Source organism: Littorina saxatilis, linkage group LG4 (genome assembly GCF_037325665.1).
Source record: "Littorina saxatilis isolate snail1 linkage group LG4, US_GU_Lsax_2.0, whole genome shotgun sequence".
Classification (NCBI taxonomy): Eukaryota; Metazoa; Mollusca; class Gastropoda; order Littorinimorpha; family Littorinidae; genus Littorina; species Littorina saxatilis.
The window spans coordinates 10,478,595-10,504,332 of NC_090248.1; the positions used below are offsets into that span (position 1 = coordinate 10,478,595).

A 25,738-nucleotide genomic window follows, 5' to 3' on the forward strand; every position below is an offset into this window, starting at 1 on the left:
GTTCCGTCGTCTGCTGTCTGTGACGTCACAGCACTACACACCAAAGGGTTGACATTCTAACACGTGGTTGAGCTTACAGTGTCACAGTGGGCAGGTGCGTGAGTGACACTGGTTTGCACATCCTGCACGTGCTGGGTAGAAGAAGCACGGCTATTGTTGACAGGGGCCTCTACCGCGGATGACGCTGTGTTCTGTTCCGCTTCAGCTGCTTTGCGTTGCACGAAGTTCTTTCTTCTTGTTTCATCACGCTTTACTTGTGACCTGCTTTTCTTCCTGTAGTGAGCTATGTTGGCTTGGTCTGATGGCGGCCCAGCAAACCTCAAAACAACTGTTGTACTGTCACCTTCCCCCTGGATTTTCCAAGAAGATAGCCCAACTTCGTCCACTAAGTTGATCAGGAACTGTTCCAGGCGATGTGGCAGTCCCGTTTGTGACATTTTTGGTCGGCAATAGTAGCTTAGGAGAAGATACTTATCAAATGTTGCGGAGCTCCGAAATTTGCGTCCTTCTCTGGTGGTAAGGGCAGACCACTCCCGAGAGAGAGAGAGAGAGAGAGAGAGAGAGAGAGAGAGAGAGAGAGAGAGAACAAGAACAAGAACAAGAACAAATCTTTAACTGTCTAAGGCCATAGCCCCTTACAATAGTGGTTAAAATAACAGTTATAAATTATAGTCACGCATAAAATTCAACAAATACATTAAAACCCTGATGACATGTCACTGAACCTGATTTATAAGGGTTCGTCTCTTCTGTAACATGAAGAACACAAATCTGCTGAAGCTGTTCATCACATTATCCTCATTAATTTACTGCCACACAAATACACAAGTTGTTGCAGCGTCTTAGAGTTCGAGATTTTCAAATACTTTGCTCGAAGGTCTTGATAAAAAGGACATAAAAAAACAACATGGTGTTCATCTTCTTTATCAGTTTCTTGTCGTTTGGTTTGGTGCGTACCGAAACTTGTGAGCGTTGATTTCGGATACTCCTGCGCGGAAACGAGTAAGAGCAACTCTAAACTTAATATCTTCGATTAATTCAATGCATTTCTCTTTTTCCAAGCATGTTTTGTAACAATTATAAATGTCGAAACGTTCACTGCATTCTAAAAAGGAGAACCATTCTTGACCAAAAAATCTTGTAAACAACGTCTTTTAAACTCTTGTAAGAAACACTTCTCATTCCCAACACACACTCCCTGTCTCTGTCTCTGTCTCTGTCTCTGTCTCTCTCTCTCTCTCTCTCTCTCTCTCTCTCTCTCTCTCTCTCTCTCTCTCTCTCTCTCTCTCTCTCTCTCTCTCACGGTTCTGTGTAGATGGCTGTCTGTGTAAAAATTAGGGAGTATCGTCCCTTGATCCCACTCGCGATACTCGTTGAACATGCCTTTGACCATGCAGTCGCTTCAGCCAGCTAAATATCTCGACTCCGCTCTTTAAATCCATGCAGAATGTGCGCATCGTATGAAGTATTCTGTATTTTCTCAATATTGACACATGTAGGCCTGTACCTATACGTGATATTGACTTTGACACCACAAAATATTTCAGTCGTATGTTGAAAAAAGTAGTCCATCTGTAAACTCTGAATAAGCAGATGACCTCTATAAATTATTCAATTGTACTCTGAAATCAAAGACAATGACCAACAAGGAACTTAGTCGATAAATATCGACAGGGGGCGGACAAATGGTTTACATGTGAAATGTGTGTATATGGGTGTGGTTCTGAAACAAACAAACCATGTGAACCCCCCCCCCCCCCCCCCCCCCATCCCACCGCTCGCGGGCTGAACGACTTTTCCAGAAGAACACCGCGTGTACATAATACACAATTCGATCGCGTAGCACTGCCAATGCACATTTTCGCAACGAAAACCGTGCTACTGTTTCTTGTGTGTTAAATCTGAAAGCAATATAAGTGAACGAACAATTGAAAACTGATATCACGTTACTAAACTCCCAAAAGTAATAAATTACTTCTGACTGCGGTACACAATACGGCAGTCACCTCTGCGAATGCTGTCGAAGAATCTAACCGAAAGTAAACATTCTGGGAATCTACGCGCATCGGCCTTGACGCAAGTTCAATACTGAGCCAATGAGCGCGCCGCGGCGAAGTTGGCCGCTGTAAGTCTCGCAGCGCTGGCTGGCTGAGCGAGTTGCGTGTCCATCCTAATATTAGGTCCAAGCCGCACCGTAGACCAGATTAGTAGGTGCTTGATTTTGGTATTTTGATTTTACATAACATTAAACCTTTCTTGGGGTTCATGGTCATGGCAACAGCCATAATAATATTATATCATGTATAATATTACATTTCAGCATATTTGAATTACATGTCATCATACCAAACTGTCATACATTTTTATTCCTACATCATTCTGATTGATCACAACCAAACCTACTATCAGTGGACACATCCAAATGTAAGCGCCTGTTCTTGACAACTTTTAATCGACCTAAAAATAGCAACTTGCTGGGCCCTTTGCCGCCAACAGACACTGTTTGGCCTGTAGGTAAAATGTACAATGTATTTTCTGATTTGTGCACAAAAGCTTTTTTGCTTTTTTCTTTTTTTTAACATAACAATGTTTAATGTCACTGTATGTTTAAAAGACCATGGTCATATTTGTAAAAAAAATGTTAAATTAGAAAATAAATAACATTTTGGTTCATGATTTTTCCTACACCTGTGCTAAAAATAAGAAATAAAAATGTCGGGTATATAAGTCACTCAAATACAGTTAGGTATGAATGGCTCGGTTTGAGTTTGTTGCAGTTGACCCTGCACAATGCGACATATCATGTTTTTGTTGAACAATTCACAACTTCCTGTGTTACACAAACTCTGTGATGACCAATTTTGACGTCACCCCTCCCATAGGGTGACGGATTTCACAACTTTCTACAGATGAACAATGTTGCCTTCACCCCTCCCATAGGGTGACGGATGTCACAACTTCCTGTGTACACAAACTGATGACGTATTTCACAACAAAATGGCGCTGCCCATGGTCAACCTCTATAATGACAGTTGAGATCGAAACTCGGTTGTGATGGGATATCCATATGGTTGTGATGGGTTATTCAGAATATTCACCTCCTCAGCTAACAGAGACAAAGAGGCAGGTCATGGGATAAATTGAGTTAGTACATAGAATAAGTTAGCAAGTGATAGAGAACCACCGTGACGTTTGCATTAGGTAAGCCCGTACGCACGTTGTTTTCCCCTTTGTGAGATTCTTCTCAGTGGATTCCCTAAATTGAAAGAAGAAATTGTTGCTCTTGGTTTCGTTTGCATTCTTAAGATTGTTCGTACCTTGTTCTTCGTCTCCATTATAAAGATCTGTCTGTCCTCTCAAAACTTATAAAGCCAAGCGAGTTAAAAGTAATTATGAACATCTTTAAACAAGATTTTTAAAGACTAAGGACATAAACGCCGCGCCGTCCAATGTCTCGGGTTCAATAGCAGTACAGAAAGCAGACCACGTCTGAAAATAAACAATCACGTGGGCAATTAAATACATTTGATTTTTTTTTTATTTTTTTTTTTACATTTGACTTCATTCACTTTATGATCCCATGAATGGGAAATTCGGGTCGCTCCCTCCCAAGTAATGGAAAGCTAGCAGCAACGAGAGTAGCGCTACCCCAGGTGCGTGCGTGTTTAGGTGTAATCAGCCTCCTGTAGGCCCCCTACTGATGGCAGAATGACCGTACCGAGGTCTTTTACGTGGTGAGACGGGGGTGGGACATGGTTAGGCCCGCGCTCACCTATTTAATTTCAGCAGGACAGACGACGCACTGCAGATTATCCCAGCCCGCTATACGTTGCGTAAAAAAACCCCAGGCCAAGACTCGTCATAATCCCCATCGCAGCATCAATAATATGCAGTTTGTTTGTTTGTTTGTTCAGCCGACCACAAAGAGCCATATCAGGGCGGTGCTGCTTTGACATATAACGTGCGCCACACACAAGACAGAAGTCGCAACACAGGCTTCATGTCTCACCCAGTCACATTATTCTGACACCGGACCAACCAGTCCTAGCACTAACCCCATAATGCCAGACGCCAGGCGGAGCAGCCATTAGATTGCCAATTTTAAAGTCTTAGGTATGACCCGGCCGGGGTTCGAACCCACGACCTCCCGATCACGGGGCGGACGCCTTACCACTGGGCCAACCGATATTATGCAGTGCGTCGTTTGTGCCGCTGACTGCGCAGGTACAATTTATTCTGCCCATTACCGTCACTGAGTCTGCACATAAAGTTGACCCGTGTCCGTTCGGGCCAGGATTCGAACCCGTGACGGCCTAGGATCACTAGTCCAGTGCTCTACTCTACCAACTCATAAGATAAATGCCTATGTCAATTTTTGATGTTTTGAGAAAAACGCAAAACACTTTTTTTGCTTTCTGAACTTTTGAATCTGCCCATCACATTTTAGTTTTAAGTTGCAAATGTGACCCTCCACCACGGAATGAGTCGCATGTCACCTTTTCATGATTGTAGAGAAAGGGGGAATGTACGTTCTGGCTCACCGATTCCGACAGACCCTAAATATTAACCCAAAATAGGCTTCTGGACTAAACTTTTACTAAAATGAAACATGCGACAAAATCAGAAAAATACTGCATAAATCCATACAAAAAAATACAGTAAAGTAAGGTTGTTTTGAACCAATGCCGGGTCTGTCGGAATCAGTAACCCAGAACGTACATTCTCCCTTTCTCTTATACAACGCTAAATTTAGTTTCCATTGAAATATTAATCCAATCTGCCCGTCGTAGCCAAGCCACACTACCGTATTGATCTGGTAAAAACAAACAGCCAGCGTGTGTTTTGATCCAAGCCTGTCTTCTATATTCCTCCAATGGCAAGACAAGATTAAATCATGTGATAGTAACCATTCACGTCACTTCCGCCCACCACTGTGTGTTGATAACAACCCGATCTAGTTTGTGTTGTTAGCAACCAGGCAGACCTGTCTCGCCATTTCGTATTGATGTGCTGTTCTGTGAAGACGTGTATGTGTTTCAGTGAAAAAAGTGCTTAATTTAACAAGGTGAATGTCGCAGAATTAGAGAAAGAGCTTCTTGAATCGCAAAATGTTCATCAAGAATTGTTAGATTATTCTAGGCGGTCAACAACTTTAATTCTACCTGACATGGAACAAGCTTGTAATGTCCCACTACCAGCGCCAACACCATCAGAATTTTGGACAGAAGAAGAACAGCATGTACTAGAAGAGAATAGAAAATATTTTGAGCAGATGGCCTTAATAGCAGTTAAGGCTAAAACAGAAGGATTAATGAGACTGCCCAAAAAACCAAAAAGGAAGATAGAAGATTTGTTCAAAGAAAAAGACGGAAAGAAAAAGAGAGTGGAACCAACAACGCCAAGTGATTTACATCACTATCTCGTTTCAAACCAAGCAGATGTTAGCCATGCTATATCCACAGAAGCTTTCACAAATGCTTATTTTGCTCAAGCAGAAAATGAAAAAGATATTGTGGAAAGACTGCAAAAAGGGATGAGAAATCTCAAAAGACAGGACGCACAACAAATCTTAATTTACATTCAGTTTGGACAGTTTTTGATTATGTGCAAACAATGGCAGGAGAAGCAAAGAAAAGAAGGGAGAATGAAAGAAACGTGGGCTGACTGGTTGAAAGCAAAAACTGGCTATTCCGATGTTCATGCGCGTAGACTACGCGCCGTTGCTAGATCGCTTTATGCATTTCCGCGATTTACCACTGTTGGTTTGCCAATCAGTTTTATCATGGGCAAACTTAAACAAATCGAAGAGATGCTCCAGATCGAAGAGTACAGAGAGTACTGGTCAGAAACGCCGCATATTCCTGTCACATCAGAGCTCCAACAGTCCCAGTCTTAGACTTACAGTGCTTGTTTGTGCGCAACAACAGAAGTATCACACTGCACCTGCACTGTTAGACAAGTGTTTAAATATAGTAACGATCATGCATGTACGGTTTCAAAAATAGTAATGACGTGATTCTAAATATAGTAACGATCATGCATGTACGGTTTCAAAAATAGTAATGACGTGATTCTAAATATAGTAACGATCATGCATGTACGGTTTGCTGCGCCTGCCCTGCTTTGGCTGTCTTCTTAATCATCCTGCTTCAACACCCTGCTTCAGCTGTGTTATTGTTTTTGCTTCACCCTGCTTCAACGCCCTACTATAAACTTTTTAGGCTGCCTTCGGGCGGCCGCCGAGTGCACTTTATGCAAATGACTTGTTTATTGAATCAAGCTTTTGATAAGTGTACTTGGTGGCTGCTTTGAAACTCAACAAAGCCTTCTCCCCTTTCACAAACACTCCCCTTTCACAAGCAACGTCCTTTTCCCCGCTGCAGTCAAAACAAAGCTGTCATAGCGGGTTTTCCCGATTGACAAAAATTCTTATTACACACTCAGACTATTTGGAGCCGCGTTTGTTCTCCAGTGCCCAATTGCATAAGAATATTCTGGTGATGAATAAACGCGCTTTGTGTCATTAGCATCTAAAGATTTCTTGTTTACAATAGTTGTGTTGATCTGATGAAGCGCGGAACTGATCTTAGGGTTGTCATGGTGAAACACTCGCTTCTGAAACAGTGCTTCCTTGTAGTTATCATGCGATATGCTCGACTTTACAACCTGTTTGCTTACACCCTTTGCTTTTTTAACCACCCCTTTCTCACTTGCAACACTGTACATCTTTGCACGCAATCCAACATACTCCTTAATTATCTTCCCATTCATTTCATCTTTCATCTTTCCAATAACCTTCTTGTTAACATTTGAGTGCAATGGTGATTCTTTAGGGTAGTCGCAAGTGTCATAAAAAGAATCTGTTCCTTTTACTGCAGGACTTTCAGCTTCTAGATCTTTGTAAATGTCATCCGCTGGAATGTCAAGTAAGAATGAATCTGTGTCTGTGTAAAGTACTCTCGATTTGGGATATCTTGGCTTCAAATAATCATACAAAAACTCAAGCATCAACAGTTTTGACAACTCTAGCACAGTAAAGCCTATGAATACTGGTTTGTCAAGCTTGACTACAAGTTTTTTCATTAAGATACCATACAGCTGTTCATGAAAGTATTTAAAGTCTTGATACTGTGGTTTGGATGTCAGCTTGATGGCCTCATTTTCTCTTGTAACAAGTCTAACATCCTTTCTCTTGTGTGGGTTTTCCATTGTCTTACCAAAGCAACTGTTGTTCATCAGTTTAAAAAAGTCTTTCTCTGATGCATCAACGGCTTTGGTTCTCAGTTCTGTGTTTTTCATGATGTAAGGTTTCATAAACTGTTCTTGATCAAATAAAATTATACGATGAACAGCCTTCAAAATTAATCCATGTCTAATGTAAAACTGTAACAATCTGTAGTGACACACATACTTCTTTTTGTGAAACAGATTGGGCACCAGCTTTGGAGGTTCTCTTGGGTTTACTTTTAACCTCTCAGCCGCTAAAGGATAATCATTATGTAGATCATGAAGTGATAGTGGATAGTCTAAGTCAACTTCTAGTATCCATCCCTTTCGACTGTCTGGGCCTGCTTTTAATATTGTCAGCACAACACATTGTGAAAATGGTCCTGAATAGATCTTAAAGTTCCGAAGTGGAAGCGTCTGACACATTGCCCAACCATACAAATTGTTTGCATCTAGATACATGATGTAATTAGAAGGTTTCATAGGATCAAAGTCGTCCAAGTATTTGTTGTTGGCTTTGCAGTAATTGTGTGAAGCCATACTGATTCCTCCACGTAGTCCATTTTCAATCATCTGAAGTGTAGGTAGATCTGATAGCAAGTCAATCTTTACTCCTGTAAATCTAAGAAATGCATCCCAGCTCATGCCTGGTGCAGATATGTAATGTGAAGGATCTAGATTGTAGTGCTTCATACATGTTCTTCTGTAATTCTCAAATATATCTGCAAGTAAACAAACATCAGCCAACAAATATTGATCATGATAATCACCCATTGTATTACATCCTAATTTATTCCATGCAGTCTTAGCGTGTTCATAGTCTTCGTCACTTATACCTTTACCCTTCAGCCGTGAGAAGTAAGCATCCTTTGGTGGTAACTCATCTTCATCAAACCTCTCCCACGAATCCATGTATTCATATGGATAGACTCCCTTTCTAACTAAGTCACTGTCAAAGTACTTACATGTGATTGGAAAAGCAGTTAGTGATGAAGATAAAGACTCAAGTGTTCCCATCAGATGTTGAGCAGAATCGTAGAAGTATAAACTATTCAGAGTAAAGGCCATGTACTTTTCTGAAGACTGCGCAATGCATCTTGCTTTGTATTCATCAGTTACTGCCTGCATGATCAGATGTGAATCATAACCGCGCAAGTTATGGAAGAAGATTGGAAGCTTCCAAGTCTTAGGATCAAACTTTAATTGTAGATTACATTTGCTGTGTGCTGCTCCTCGGAACTGCCCACTTACATGATCATGATCTCTTACTATTGGATTGTCTATGTTTGGTGTTAGACTTTGTTCGCATATCCAACACTGTGTGGTAGAGTTAAACTGTTCTTGGTCTTCCGGTTTCATAACAATGTCTGAAAGATTCAGTTGTTTGGAGCAGTCATTTCGCACTTGGTTCATTTGCTGTAAGAAGTTCTTTGCTGCATTAGGTCCTCTGTACAATTGCGGTTTAGAATGTTTACCATCTGAACTAACAACAATAAATGCATATGAACAGACTTGATGATTACTTAGAGTTACTGTTTTAGGTAGGTCTTTTGGTAAAGGTCCTTCATATGGCACAATGATAGATTCAAAGTCAGCATAAACAACATAAGGACTTTTCTGTAGTTTGCATACATTCTTAAAATACACTTTGCTGTCTGGCGGTGGTGTTGTTAACTTCACAACCGCATCATCAACGCTCTTACAATGTTGCTTGTGTATAAGTGCTGCATGAATTGATGGAATACGCAAGAGACATCGCCTACAAAAGTCTTGTTTACTATTGTGATTGCTTGTGCTCGCCATCAGTCTACTCATTGTACGAATCAAAGTGTAATGATATTTTACACCATCAGTCATTAGTAACATGTCAACATGGTTAGTATCACAATCACCAATCGTTGGTGAGTTCTTTGATATTCTGACTGGTTTCAGTTCATCTTCCTCATCCCACGTGTAAACATTTACGGTGATGGGTTTGTTTTGCTGTTCAAATTTGTCAATGCTTGTAATGCTGACAGGAAATTCAATACCAGTAAAGTTTAGTTTATTTCTGTATGCATGATAGTTAGACACTCTTTCTGCATTTTTCTTTACACTGTACAGTCTTGCCAGAACACACCACATAAAACATTTGTCATCATCATTCTTTATGTTCAGCACAGCACGTTTTTTGACAAGAGCAGGAGGTAAAGGTATGTAACTTCTACCTCTGATGGGGGCAAATTTACTTAGCTTCAATTCTATTTTTAGAATTTCACCTTCTGACCATCCGGATCCTTTCATCTTTGCATCCTCTGCAGCTTGCTCAAACCGTTTCATCATTTCATCTGCCCAGTTTCCATTCAATTCTGCCATAGAATTAAGTGCTAGTTGTCTGGTTGAAACATGAACTTCTAGCACCTCATCACTGACTGTTTTGTATTTTATTCAACTGACTATCTGCACTTTTACTGGAGGTTCAATCAACAAATTGTTTGGAATTTGTTCAATGGCGTCTTGCACACTGGACTGCACATTTTGAGGATCCGTTACTTGTAATTCAACGGTGTCAAATACTGTCGATAAAGATTCTAATACAGAGTCTTCCATCGCTGTGAGTTTGATTTTATAACTCAAAATAAAAATATAAATTAAAAAAATGAAGTTGCTTCCATTTTTGTTAACACTATAAAATCTGAAATAAAAAATCATTTAACATTTGTACCACGTGGAACTAATTGTAATTCCTCTTTTACAAAGGCTCTTTGCGGTGCTGGTTCTCTCAAGTAATATATAGGTGGATTTGTCTCTACTACTCTCTTGATTTCATGAATGTCAATACTCCAGATTGGATCCGTTGCACGCTTCCTGCTGTCACCCTCAGCTTCACCGGGTGCATATAAATATCTGACTTTCTGATTGAAAGGTAGTAATGCCACTGGTGTTGTTGACTTTGGAGCAACAGGCATTGTTTTCTGTTTGATTGCATCAACTGGTCTTAACCCTGTAGCTTTAAATACCTCCAGATTCATTGCTCTAAGTACTGATGGTAATCTTTTGACCCATTCAGTGTTACGCAATTTACTTTCTGTGTCCAAAAATTCCTGATGGTACTGATATGAAAACAGTTTTTCTGCCAACTGTTTGTTAAAGCTCTCAACAATAGCCTGTGACCTGTGGTTTCCTGGAATACCTCTCTTCACTGTAACATGATGTTTTAACAGAAGCTGGTTTACAGCTCCTTTAAACTCCTTACCATCATCGCACTGAATCATTCTGGGATACTTTAGTGGTCCACGTCTGTAAATTTCTTGCAGGGCAACAGCTGTAGCTATAGCACTTTTCTCTGTCAACGGTTCAGCATCTTTGTATCTTGTTGCAACATCAACTACAGTCAGTGCATACTTATATTTCTTCCTTCTGACTGTGTCATGCGGTAAATACAGCAGGTCTATTTGATGAGTGTCATTCGGTTTAATGTTAACAAAGTGTGGTCGTGTAATTTTTCTTGGTGCAGGTAAATAGATCTGCCAAACTGCCTGCTTTGACAACCATTTCTTTGCTGTATCTTGAGAAACACCTGCTGCGTCACTGAGCTTGTCAATAGCAGTTTTTCCTTTCCAGTATCCTTTTGGGGAATAATATATTTTAGATAACAAAGCATCACTCATGGTTTTTTAAATGACAGAATATTAAGATTTGACAGCACGCGCAATAAAGTAAACAACAGCCATACCAATAACAATGAAAACAATCTCGCCCACCTTCTGCTCTTCTGAAGGCTGATAAAAGTCACCCAGTTTTGGAGGAGCACTTGTCTTCATTTTCTTTCCAGTTACAAGATAGTATTCTTGAATGGCTGCATCAACATTGGCAAAGGTTTTGTTTGCATGTCCTTGCTGCCTGAGTTTATCATTCATAAAGTCTAACTGCGCATTTCGTTTCTTCTCGTATTCATCCTGTGCTTTCGCCAGTTGTTCCATGGCTTTGTTGTGCCTTTCCCTCTCTTCACCATTTTGCAGTTTAGAAAACAAATAGTTGCTGCCAGAAAATGCAAGCGCATTTACAATCGCACCTCCCACCATCATAACCAAGCTAGCCATTTTATTGTCTTACATGTTTATATTTTCTGGAATAATTCCTTGCTTCACCAGGAAGTCTTTTGTTGCAAAGGAAGCTGTCACAACACCAATTAGTTTAGCACCGTCTTCGAAGTCTAACTTTCCCAAGTCGGCTGGTTTCATTCTGAGGAGACTTTTACCCAGCATTGTGTAACCTACACTCAAGCCTCCAATCACTGCAGCGTGATAAACTAGATTAACTATTGTCTTTTCAGAACTCATTTTTATGTTATCAAAATTAAAATATTAAAATTATTCCATATGAAATGAATCCACTGCAGGTACTACTGTGGGCTTTTTTATTGTTTGTACTGCTTTGTTTGTTGGTTTTGGTGTTTCTGATTTTGGTTTTTCTGACACTTTATATTTGCCTTGCCAAAGTTTGTAAAGCAAGTATCCACCTCCTCCAACAACAGCTGCTACAGCTACTTTTCTGTATGATAGAAATGAAGATTTTAATTCTTGATCAGTTTGTGTGACCTTAGTCACTTCAGGAATGTTTGGTGTCTGCTCAACTTCAGACATAATGTTCTGCTTTGCCTTTTGATTTAACTTTTTTTGTCTGTTCCATTCGGCTAGTTTTTTTCCTACTTCTACTCTACCAGGTTTCTTTGTCACTGTGTTCACTTCTGGTATTTTCGTCTGCTCCACTGTCTGCTTCAACTGATCTGTCATCTTTTTTATTCTGAAAATTAATGTGTTTGAAAGTAATTAATCCAGCAACAAATGGTACTAATAAAGCACCAAATCGATAATACAGGCCACAGGCAAGAGATTCGAGGGACTTGGAAACAACAGGGTCATGAGTTAGATCATGTGTTAAGTCTTCCTCCGAGTCGAGAGGTGTAAAATGTCCAAAAATCTTTGTGTACAAACCTATAACAGTCTGTCCAATACTTCTAACCATCTTAGAACCAAGCACTGATTCATACCGTCCATGATACTTTTCTATATCTTCTGAGGAAAGATGTTGTACTTCTTCCACAGTTAACTGCTGCCCAAGGTAGTGTTTTGTTTTTCCACAAACAGCAAGTGAATACAATCTTTCTTTTTTATCAGGTATAGTCCTACTGTCACAGATTTCAATATCTGTAGCAGTCTGCATCAGCAATTCATCACAGTTCATTTTATTTTGATGCAGAATAAAATTAAAATCTAGTAATTAAACTTGAGTAAGAACTTAGGTAGGAACTTAACAAGAACTTAGGTAGGAACTTAAGTAAGAACTTAGGTAGGAACTTAACAAGAACTTAGGTAGGAACTTAAGTAAGAACTTGACAAGAACTTGAGTAAGAACTTGACAAGAACTTGAGTAAGAACTTGACAAGAACTTGAGTAAGAACTTGACAAGAACTTAGCAAGGATTTCTACAAACATACATACTGAACTGGTTGATCAGTTTTTAAAACCAGTTTCGAGTGCTTAGAAGATTTCAGATTATTCTTTATTCTTTCTCTCTCCTGTTTGTTTTCAATGACATCATTTTCTCGAAGACACTCTTCAAAACTGTCACGGTCCTTTGAATAGAACAATGTTATTGTTTTGAGTTGCTCTCTAAAGTCTTTCAGAACTGCATTGTATTTTTGTGTTAATATCCAAACTGATATTAATGCATGTCGTCCACTGAATGCAAGCTTTGCTAGTGCACTTTTCTTTCTAACAATGTCACGTTCTGCTGCACAGTCATCAATAATAAACAGTGTTGGCGTGTTCTGAAAAAGATCGAAATAATGCTCCAAGCAAACATTTAGACGATCAGAAGGATTTACAATAAATATATTTTGATCAGACCATATGAATTTTCTCTCCTTGTATGTTCTGTTATGCTTTATGGTTGGACAGAATATGACTATGTGTTCAAAGTGATTTATGTAAACAGTCTGTAATAAATCCAAAACATATCTTGTTTTGCCGCAACCTGTTGCCCCACAAATCAAAGAACAGTGTGGATCTTTTGGAAGAAAATCTAGATACTTCATTTTAACACGTTCAATAAACAATATCCTGTAATCTGCTTTCAGAGATGTTTAACTGCGCATCTGACACAACAAACACGTAGATCTTAACTGATTTACTACTACTCCCTACTTCCTTTTCAATTTGTATTGTGATTCCTTCTGATCCGTTTTCAATTCGCCTTCCACTTCCATGCAGTTTGTTGTCGTCAGTTGTTCTGAGATCCAGCCATAACGCATATTTATTTGTCAAGAAATCTTCTACGCCAACACCGTGTAAATGTAGATCTTTAGCCACAAGATCAGATGTTGGGTCTTTCAATCTTCCTCCAGTAAAGTACTTTCTTGCTTCATCATAGTGTTGGTATGGCAGCATGCCAGATGCAAATATTTGGTTTGGCTGCCCTTCAATTGTGCAATATACTCTATTGATTAGTGGATTGTAAAACTTTTCTATTTGCCTTTCATATGAATCTTTTGGTTCCTCAAACAACATAAGTATTCCCTTCATTGACCTAGCTGGTGTATTCAAGTTAATGTTCCAGATTGGATCAGCCTGGCTTTTTGAAAGTGTACTGTGATTCAACACTCTTTCATAATAGATAGGCAGCTTAGAACTGTACTGATTTTCTATAAGTCTAGCCAGTTCAGGATGGTTTACAACATCAAACTCTAAAGAAATTCCAGACACCTTATACTTTGCTTCCGGGTCTTGTGAAAGCATAACACGATCATAACTATTGAAAGTCAGGTCGTATGACAGCCTGTCGCGCAATGCTCCTTGATAGAAGGGAGGATGTGAATTTATGAGTTCAAAGTCAAGTGGAATACAAAATTTGTTTCCAAAAGCAACATTGACAGCGTTATCTTTTTTGTTGTCAGCTTTATCTCCGGCTCCTATTCTAACTTTTATCCCATTGTCTGACTGAATCCCTTGAAACACTCTGTTTTTCTTTTCATTGTCAGTTAACCAATTATCTGCATAAACTAAAAATACATCTGCATTATTCAATGACATCACTTCCCGCCCTTCCAGTTTGACAGTAATCTTCCTCACAATTGCTCTTCCTACATTATAAGCCAAAGTCCTATTTTCATCTGAGCCAGATTCTAATTCTAATTTGAATGATAGTCTTACAGTGCCTGGTACAATAACATCGTTCTTACCCAGATTAGGAAACCTAACAGTAAGTATTTCATTCTGATCAATAGTAGAAGGATTATTTGTAACTATAACTGTTTGCCTTATTCCTTTTACCCCGAGAGGTTCTTTCAGCCTTCTGTAAGGATCAAGAACAGAACCGAACGATTGTGCCATCTTTTTTTATTTTCAAAATAAAAAATAAGTTACAAATGGCAGAAGGTGGATTAGAAGATATATTTGAGCCAGCGGACGACATGAGCGAAGCAATCCCTTTGGTTCCCTACCATCATTCACTGCATTATGAGGTGGCACGACATGAACTTCTGGAAGGTAAAGTTAGAGATTTCTACAAAAGTTTAGGAGAAGAACCTGATGTTTTAGATCCAAACCAGTTCAAAATGGAAGCAAATCATTTATATACAACTAGCGATAAAGGAGAAAAAGTCCAACTTACATATAAATCTAATCCTGCTAAGTTTCTATCAAAAGTTTCACTAAAACAAAAACTTACTGCTAATAGACTTAGGCAATTAGATATTGTGCCTAGCACACGGTCATCACCTTCCCATGTTGTTTCCTTACTTCAAAAAGCAGAACTAGGACTACCAACTGCTACTCAAATAGAATCTGTTCCATTGCAAGATCTTAATAAACTTGCAGATGAGGCTGATCAACTTATACAAGAGATAGAGACTTCTTTTTCTGAGGAAACTTCACTGAAGACTCCACATGAACTATTACCTATGAGAGAAATAGAAGCCCTTAATCAATCACTACAAACCATCAGAGGTGAAATAGCAAATAATCTGTCAAAACTAGGTCAGCTGGATGAAGATATAAACAAAGAGAAACAAAAACTTGCTGATGCTGATGATTTGAACCTAGAACAAGAAGTAAAAAACAGAATTTCTAAGCGTTTAAAAGATTTGCAGGAGGAGAAAGCCATAAGGTTAGAAGTTCTAAGTAATAATAGAGAACAACTGAGAACACAGGTCAGCAGAATAAAAAATACAATTCAAAGAATCCTTTACGAAGACACAACTCTTGCTGAAAGAATTAGAACGCTTTTCAGAGAGCAGGGAATCACAATAGCTAGTATACTAACTGCGTTAGGATTTGCAATAAGCACATTAGTGTTAACACTCACAGGTGGCACTGTCACACCTCCACCTCCACCTTCACCTTCATCTCCATCTGATCCGGGATGGGTAAAGAAACAACTCAAACACATTGCAGAACTATTAAAGAAACTAGCAGCAAAAGCTTTGGGTGCACTTCCAGGAATCATTGGTTCAATTGTCAGCTGGCTGTTATCTTTTGCAGGTAAAGTTGTTGGTTTCATGGCTGAACATCTCTGGACTCTAATAGTTTTAATTGCAGGTGTTCTGCTAACGAGAATAAAGCAAAAGTAAGCCTACACCCACTCCACCAATTACTAGAGCAGTCTTCTGCGATTCATGATCATCACTAATACTAACAGCTTGATCATCACTAGTGACAGAATGATCTTCACCTGCAGCGTGATCTTCACTTGTCACGCTTTGTTTCTGTTCATTGTGATATGGCTGTAGCATCGTTCTGATTTCTGAATTCAGTTCTTCACCCTTTCCAAGCGGCTGGGTGTCACTAGCAATAATGATTTCATTGTTATAATTTGTTATTGTTCCAATCTGCAGCTGGAGATCAGAAGGTAACATGTAAAGGCCGTTACCAACAGCAAAGTCAACTTTTGATCTTGCATAACGGAGAGAGTCTTGATACCTTTTGATGCTGGAAGGCAGATCAACTGCAGAGTTTATGACATCTTCTAAATTTGATAACAACTGTTTCTGTGCATCAAACCCTGTGCTTGTTCTCATTATGTTTGATCGTGTCTGTGCCTGCGAGCCTAGCAAGCACCACGCATATGTTCGGATAGATTCATTGATCCTTTCAACACCTGATCCAGTGAAACCTTTGCCGGTGTTTAATATAAAAGTAGTCCATGCATTGTGGTGCTGTTGTTCTATTGATCCTAACTGTACCTGCACATTTGAAGAAAAAGATGTATGACCTGGCCAGTAATCAAAATTATACCTCCTGTGGACACCCCATAAATATAGTGTTCCCATGCCATGGTTTTTGTCTTGCTTTTGCCTAAAGTCGGTCTTAAAATCTATATTGAATTCATTGCAGAGACGCTCATACACTTTCATGTTTATCCTATTGTTGAATGGGTTCCAGCTCTTTTCATGCGGCATTGGTGCCTGAAGTTCAGACAAGATTCTCCTGCACTGATAGTAAACGTGAAATGTGTACACACACTTTGTCAGTAAGTTTGAATTATTCATGTGGTCTGCATAGGACACTCCACATCCTGTGGTTGCACAGAATATTGCAAAGTTTAACTGATTCTGATAGAACTGAATTGGGTGAGAGTTCCACATCTTTGGAACACTATCATTTTTGATTGGGGGATTTAGGTAAGAATGGAATGGGTCAGGCACTTTAACGCGAATGGATTCTGTTTCTGTTACGGCAAAGTCCAACTCATGGAAAGAAATAGTCTTTGGATTGTAATATGGTCCAGTTTTGTATTTAACGTCTTTGTTGAATTTATACTGAATCATTTTTGTTGTTGAATAAAAAATGTTTATCACACTAACAAATGTGAAGACTAGTGTGCCAGTTAAACTTGCAAACCCTATCAACAATCAAAATGGAGGAATGAAAGTTGCACTGCATGAAATTATGTACAAGGTTACTTGGTATAATATCAGTAAAAAAAAAGGCTAACAACTGGGTTAGAATTAATGGTAAAACACATTCTGTAGAAGATGGTTACTATGACTTCTGCACTTTAGAGAAAGAATTGTTTGCTCCAGTAGGTATTACAGCGAGTTTAAATCATGCAAGTCTCATTGCTACTCTTACTATGCCCAAAACTAGAGAAGTAAACATTGAGTTTCCAACCAAACTCCTTGATATGCTTGGAATTACAAAAATATACAAGGGAACACGTCCCATTGACATGGATGTTAACAGTGTACTGTTTGTTCACATGAGAGAGCTTAACACATCCTATAATCTGTTTAATGATCAGCGTTCTGATCTGCTTAGGATTCTTCCACCGAGTGATGCCTCTTTTTGTAAAATGCACGTGCCAACATTTAAGACACTTCAGTTCAAGGACTTGGAGGAAGGGTGTCATGAATTCCTACACATTGATCTGAAAAATCAAAGTGGACAACCAGTTGATTGTTTGTTTAACATTACATTGGAAATAGTTCCATAAAATATTGAGTATTAAAATGTCGAGTGGACCTACAATAGCTTATCCTGTTGCATGTTCAACTATAGAGTTGAAAGATTTAGCAGACGCTATCGACTTTGAGAGCAATGCTGAAGTTGGTGCAGTGTATGCATTCGAGTTTACAGACACTGGTCATTACAAGAGAAAGGAAATCGACGATGAAAAGAAACCAAGATTCCTCAAACTAGGTCAAATCCGTGATGTTAATGTACCTGATCCAATTGTCGATGACACATTCTACATGTGGAAACATCAGAATAAAAAATGGGTACTTAGTCCTGTTATGAAAAAGATTGACTGGGAAATGAAGTTTGAATTTGTGAGTCCATACACTCTTGTTGGAAAAGACGACACATTCCGTAAGTCAATCAATGCTAAACCACTAATTGTTAGCCTTGTTCCTGCGATTAACAGCAGGGGAGAAGTTGCAGTTAAACCTTTCCATAAGAACAACTATCTCATTCACAGAAAACAAAGTGTTGAAAAGGACGCTGACACCATTGTCGATTTTATACCCAAGCTTCCAATAGGGCAGAATGCAACTATGATATTTGATATAGTTGTCAGGAAAAGGGAAGAAACCACAAACACTGTTCTAATGAGAGGAATAAATCTCAACTGGAGACCATTAAATGTTGAAGAAGTCAGAGTATTTATTGCTGTTCAAAAGGATTCTAACACAATAAAAAAACAGACGTCAAACCAAAATGTTGTTGTTAACGCAGATATAAATAATTTAACAGAAATAAGAAGTATTAATCTTACTTATCTTGATTTGATTGCTTTCTACTATACAGATAAGGTGTTAAGCAATGAACAGCTTCAAAGCTTAGCAGAAACACTGGCCAGTGAGAATTAAGATAAATATTTTATATTTTGCATTAAAAAGATGACTAGCAGTGTGAAGCTTTATCGTAATATTGATGAAAGTGCAGCAGAAAGTCAACAATTCAGACTGGCACACATTAGTAATATACAAAAACAACTAGAAGATGAATTAGAAAAATATTCTCGCGCTAGACGTAAGTACTCAACAACTTACAACAGCCTTTCTAATGCCAGCACTGGTTCTACTATCCTTGCATCAGCTGCAGGTGTAACGGGAACAATTCTGTTAGCTACCGGAGTAGGGACTCCAGTTTCTCTAATCCTAGGTGGTGTCGCAGCAGCAGTTGGTGGTTTATCATTTATAGCATCAGCTATAATGAAAAAAATTGTGAAAAAGCTTGAAAAACACGAATCCATTTCCACTCTTGCATCATCAAAATTGTCTAGCCTAAAACTGTCTATCAGTAAAGCACTTGAAGATTCAAAAGTTTCTGACGAAGAATTCAAACAGATACAAACAGACTTTGATGACTACAAAAGTAAGAAAGCAAGTATTCAAACAAAAACACGAGCTGAATATAACAAGCCAATCGATACAGAAGATCTGAAAAAGCAGTTTTTAAAAAAGGGGATTCAAATAGGACGGGAAGAAAAAGTAAAAATAGAATCACTTGTAAAGAGTTAACTATTCGTTTAGACAGTCACATTGCATGTATCAGATATAATTCTAACAGTGAAAGAACATATGAAGTAAAGTTTGTAAATGAGAGAGCGTATTGAGCTTAAGAATGTTGCATAAGAGAAAGGGAGAATGTACGTTCTGGGTTACTGATTCCGACAGACCCGGCATTGGTTCAAAACAACCTTACTTTACTGTATTTTTTTGTGTATGGATTTATGCAGTATTTTTCTGATTTTGTCGCATGTTTCATTTTAGTAAAAGTTTAGTCCAGAAGCCTATTTTGCGTTAATATTTAGGGTCTGTCGGAATCGGTGAGCCAGAACGTACATTCTCCCTTTCTCTATTGTCATATTTTTACAATTCCTTAAAGAGTGTTTTTATTCTCTATCCAGTGGTGAAAACCGTTTTAGAAAAGAGTGAACACTTTTCGAGTTATAAGCCTGTGACTATGGTGACCCTCACACTGTTACTAGACACCCCCCGGACTTATATTATGCCTAGCGCAGAACCGCGTGAGGTGACATGCGACTCATTTCGTGGTGGAGGGTCACAAATTGCCTATCTGTGTGTGAGCGTTGGTATTTTCCTTTTTTTCCGACCATTCATTCAGGTGAACATCGTTATTATCGTGAAGACTCACCGAACTCTTGCAATAAAAACCGGAGCAACATCTGTCCTGATCAAACGTGCACTGATCATTCGTGTCCCCACAGTCCCCCTCAGCGCGTCTGTTCCTCACCAAAGCCAGAAACCTGGAGCATATATATATAGGATGCGTAACAACCATCAACAAGCTTACACACACACACACACACACACACACACACACACACACACACACACACACACACACACACACAGACACACACACAGACACACACACACACACACTCAAGCGCATGCGCGCACGCACGCCCACATACACACACACACACACACACACTGACACACGCACATACCCACACACACACTGACACACGCACGCACACACACACACACACACATACACAAACACGCGCACGCACGCACGCACGCACACACACACACACACACATACACACGCACTTATGCACGCACACAAACATGCACGAACGCACACACACACACACACACACACACACACACTGACACTCGCGCGCACGCACACATTGACACACGCGCGCACACACACACACACACACACACACACAGAGACACACACACAAACACACACATCACACACACACACACACACACACACACACACACACACACACACACACACACACACACACACACAGAGCGTTCGTTTTCTTGACAAAAGAATAAAGTTAGAGCCCCTATACTAGTTATCAGTTATGCTGTTGTGTGACATGCCCCTCAGCCGGACTATACCCTTAAGCAGATTGAAATGCTCTACCGCCTACTGAGCAATCATTATCAAAAACCAAGAAAGGTAGGTTGTTGGAACGTTTTTTTATTGACAAAACAATACGTTACAGTCACAAATATATTCATTCGCTTGGGACTTTCCCAACAAGCGGCCGAAACATTCGATCAAGCAAGGTTCTTGTTACTAATTGTTTGTCTGTACACTTTAAAGACCGTTAGGTCGATATATTTGTGAATGTAACGTATTCTTTTGTCAATAACAAACGTTCCAACAACCTACCTTTCTTGGGTTTTTTTATTTTGAATTTTGGAACGTTGGCAGTCTCTTTGTGTTTGGATTCGAGCAATCATCAATTAGTGCATAAACTCATCCGGTCCCTAGAAGATCTCTAGTTTCTCTGGATACAAATTCCCTAATAGTCGGACTGAGCAAACTACTTACCCGCGCAGATCGGGGTTTGTGAGATGCGTTTCTCTTTTCTCAGGCTCTGAAAAATGGAGAGTGATAAATATCAATATGAACATGTCAAAGTTTCTGATGCGTTTCTCTTTTCTCAGGCTCGGGTAGTGGCTCTGAAAAATGTAGAGTGATAAATATCAATATGAACAAGTGTGTGGTGCGTTTCTGCTTTCTCAGGCTCGGGTAGTGGCTCTGAAAAATGTAGAGTGATCAATATCAATATGAACATGACAAAGTTTGTGGTGCATTTCTCTTTTTTCAGGCTCAGCTAGTGGCTCTGAAAAATGTAGAGTGATAAATATCAATATGAACATTACACAGTTTGGGGTGCGTTTCTCTTTTCTCAGGCTTAGCAGCTAGTGGCTCTGAAAAATGTAGAGTGATAAATATCAATATAAATATGAACAAGTGTGTGGTGCGTTTCTCTTTTCTCAAGCTCAGCTGGTGGCTCTGAAAAATGTAGTGATAAATATCAATATGAACATGAAAACATTGTAGTGCGTACGATTCCTTGCATAGAAAGGAACGTGCCTTTAATGCATTGTTAATTATATACGATACCGATACATGCACAGCCTGGCGGTGACCTTACGATTACTTTTCAAATCTACTGCTGATATGTTGAAATCACTAAGACAAACTTCGTTCTCAAAATTCTGTGTCACTTCCTTGGGAGACACTATGCAGAAGAAGTGACAGAATGTTTACTATACTTCATTATAACATACGTCTTTTGGAACTTTGTTTGGCTTTTGAGGAAAGAAATTCTACTTCAAAACAGCTGCTACAGGGTCAAAAAGAGACGTCTTGCTTTCTTTTATCGATATTGTATCTCTTTATATACTGTTCAAAAAAAGAAACGCATAGCTTGTAATATTTGGTTAATTTAGTTATATGGCTACAAGGATATCCACCAAACTGCAGAAAATGTTTATCTGGTCGTCGACCTTTCGTCCATTGCCACAAGTGAGCTCTGCACGTGACGCATGCGTTATCAGTGGCTACAATGTCAAAATTGCTCATTTGGCATGACCACTCGTCATGCTTCAGTGTAATCTCGTGAAACTCGGGGAATATTGAGCTCTCACCATGTCTTCCAAAACCCATAAAAGCGGATTGTTCGCCACAAAGAAATCAGACGACAATTCAGCGACGAAAGATGGCCCGATTGAGCAGAGAAGACCGCCAAATTGCATTGGGTCGTTTACAAGCAGGCCAAAGTCAAAGTGCAATCGCCAGGCACTTCCACGTGTCCCAGAGCACCATCAGTAGACTGTGGGTCAGGTTTCAAGCCACTGGCTCCGTTGCTGACTTGCCACGAGCGGGAAGACCAAGGGCGACAACTGCTGCTCACGACCGCTTCATACGGCTCCGCCACCTCCGGAATCGTTTCCTGTCGGCCTCATCTTCTGTCCAGGCTCTCCCCGGGCCACACCGATTATCGGACCAGACCGTGCGGAACCGCCTGCATGAAGCTGGTTTGAGAGCTCGCAGACCTCACAGAGGAGCTGTCCTCACCCGCCGCCATCGCCAGAACCGAGTGCAGTGGGGCAACCAGCACCTTCGCTGGACCGTCCGGAATTACTGGAGACACGTGTGGTTCAGCGACGAGTCCTACTTCCTGCTCCAGCGACATGATGGTCGGAGGAGGGTCTACCGGAGAGTAAACGAACGTTACGCGCCTAACTGTGTGGATGAGGCACCCGTTCATGGTGGTGGAGGCGTCATGGTGTGGGGGGCGATCAATACCGCTGGAAGGAGCACCCTGGTGCACGTCCAAGGGCGCATAACTGCCCAGCGATACGTGGAGGAAATTCTGCGCCCACACGCCCTTCCTCTTCTGGCTGACCAGGATGCCATATTCCAGCAGGACAACGCTCGCCCGCACACAGCACGACTCACCACCCAGTTCCTCACCGACCACCATGTCCAGGTGCTTCCCTGGCCATCCATGTCGCCAGACATGAACCCGATAGAACACCTCTGGGATGAATTGGACAGACGTGTGCGCAGGCGAGAAGAAGCGCCGGCAAATCACCGCGATCTATTGCAGGCACTTCAGGAGGAATGGGACACCATCCCACAGCAAGATATCCGGCATCTGATCCAGTCCATGCCCAGAAGGTGCCGGGCAGTTGTTGCTGCTCAAGGCAGTCACACCCCCTACTGACTTGACAGCCTCGGCACCCAATCGTATTGATTGACTGATTGATTTGAAGATGCAAATGAACTGTGTGTGCATTCAACTGTGTCCATACCAAATTTCAAACAAATAATCTAAATATTGGATTTTCTGTTAATTTTTTCGAAAAATAAAACAAATTTGGCAAGTAGCAACTATGCGTTTCTTTTTTTGAACAGTATATATATTATTATACGAAATTCTTGATTAAGCTATGACATAAATATGACCGATTAACATAACCAACCTTCTTTTTGATGCCATACCTGCAAAGACGATGCACATCATGATGAGAATTCCACCAAACACAAGGAACCGCTTCGACATGATGGCCCCTTTTTCGTCTGCCAGTGTACTGATGTAAAAGTAATCTTGGCAAAAAGCTTTCAGGATCAAAACAAAACAAAACAAGAAAGTTTATTTATTGGAGCAGAAATAAAAAAAATAAAATGAATCATGATCTCGCTTGTGTCTTAATTCCGAGCGAGCTTCTGGACTACTTGTCAGATAAGTTTATTTTCTGTAGACTCGTATTTATAAGTGTGTGTCTGTCTGTTCACTTAAAAGACCGCTGGGTCGAAGATCAGGGAACGTAACGTTTTGTTTTGTCATAAGGCCAAAAAAAAAGAGGTCTGTTTACGGTAACATAGGCCAAAAAAATAGGGTCAGTAGGTCGGGATTTTTTTTTTTTTCCAAAAAACCATATTTTTACGTTATTTTGCACACAAAAAAAGATTTTGTTTTTTTTGTTTTTTTGTTTTGTTTTCCCAAATGCCAAAAAAAAGTCTAGGGTCGCGCGAAAAAAATAGGGTCGGTCGGGTTACCGTAAACAGACTATTTTTTTGTTGTTGGCCTAATATAACGTTCCTATAACATACCTTTCTTGTCTTTAAAAAAAAACACACCCGTATTTGGTGGAGCAGTTGATCAAAGACAAAACGCATTATTCACAAATACGTCTGTTTGTTTGTTTGTTTGTTTAACGCCCAGCCGACCACGAAGGGCCATATCAGGGCGGTGCTGCTTTGACATATAACGTGCGCCACACACAGGACAGAAGTCGCAGCACAGGCTTCATGTCTCACCCAGTCACATTATTCTGACACCGGACCAACCAGACCTAGCACTAACCCCATAATGCCAGACGCCAGGAGGAGCAGCCACTAGATTGCCAATTTTAAAGTCTTAGGTATGACCCGGCCGGGGTTCGAACCCACGACCTCCCGATCACAGGGCGGACGCCTTACCACTAGACCAACCGTGCCGGTCACACAAATACGTCGACCTACTGTTCTTTGAAGTGGACTAATGAAGAGAAACTGAACAGTAATGTCAGATCTCAGAATGGCGAGCGTCCATACATTTTAGAAAACGTATAGTAATAAACATTGAATGATTAGGCCTACAAAGGTAAAGCGAGCATTAACAATGACCGAGACTTTCAGTAATTCCTTCGCGTGACGTCTAACCCTCTTACGTCATTATGTGACGTCTTCAAATGTTAAAGTTTCTATCACACACGTCAAACACTTTTGACCGAGACGTAATCTTCTTATGCGAGCTTTATCCATAGACTCGGAAATGTTAAAGTTTCTATCACACACACACACACACGCACGCACGCACAGACAGACAAAAGTTACGAACGCGTGAGCCAAAAACTACCCCCCGCGGGTTAGGGGGAGTCCCATATTGGTTGGGACGAGAAAGAATTTACCCGATGCTCCCCAGCATGTCGTAAGAGGCGACTAACGGATTCTGTTTCTCCTTTTACCCTTGTTAAGTGTTTCTTGTATAGAATATAGTCAATGTTTGTAAAGATTTTAGTCAAGCAGTATGTAAGAAATGCCTTTGTACTGGAAACTTGCATTCTCCCAGTAAGGTCATATATTGTACTACGTTGCAAGCCCCTGGAGCAAATTTATGATTAGTGCTTTTGTGAACAAGAAACAATTGACAAGTGGCTCTATCCCATCTCCCCCCTTCCCCCGTCGCAATATAACCTTCGTGGTTAAAAACGACGTTAAACGTCGAAAGAAAGAAAGAATGTAAAAACTTTTTACGTGAATTCATCGATGCTCTGTGTGGCGTTTTCAATGACCGTGAGAATAAAAAATAAAAAATAATTTGCTCTATAATTATATCTGCCTCTCTTTATCTCTTTATCTCTATCTCTCTCTGTCTGTCTCTTTATCTTTATCTCTCTCTGTTTCTGTTTATCTCTGTCTCTGTTTTGTCGTGCTCCCTTACTCTCTCATTATAAATGAAATATAAGCAATAATCAACTGAATAAAGACACCTAGCTCAAACTACCTTGTCGCAATTAAGTTAAGGCACATTAGTGATTACAAATAAGCACAAACAAACAAACAAACAAACAAAAGCAAAACAAACAAGTATTGAACCATCTTTGAATCACACAACAGCATACCTGTATATTCCAGGGAGACTATTTGGATTGAATCACAGTCCCTTAGAACGGTTCCTAGTTTATACC

The 25,738-nt window shown here is 40.0% G+C and overlaps 1 protein-coding gene across 1 annotated transcript; it reads right to left on the bottom strand.

Annotated features, from left to right (window-relative positions):
- Nucleotides 1–1,778: 1,778 nt before the first annotated feature.
- LOC138963944 (uncharacterized) lies at nt 1,779–25,738 on the bottom strand. The gene is made up of 5 exons (XM_070335800.1): nt 25,673–25,738; nt 23,508–23,624; nt 21,042–21,087; nt 19,869–19,980; nt 1,779–3,489 (listed from the first exon to the last, which is right to left on the bottom strand). Exons 2-5 carry the CDS (start codon nt 23,566–23,568, stop codon nt 3,403–3,405), a joined length of 306 nt encoding a protein of 101 aa, XP_070191901.1. The 5' UTR covers nt 23,569–23,624; nt 25,673–25,738; the 3' UTR covers nt 1,779–3,402.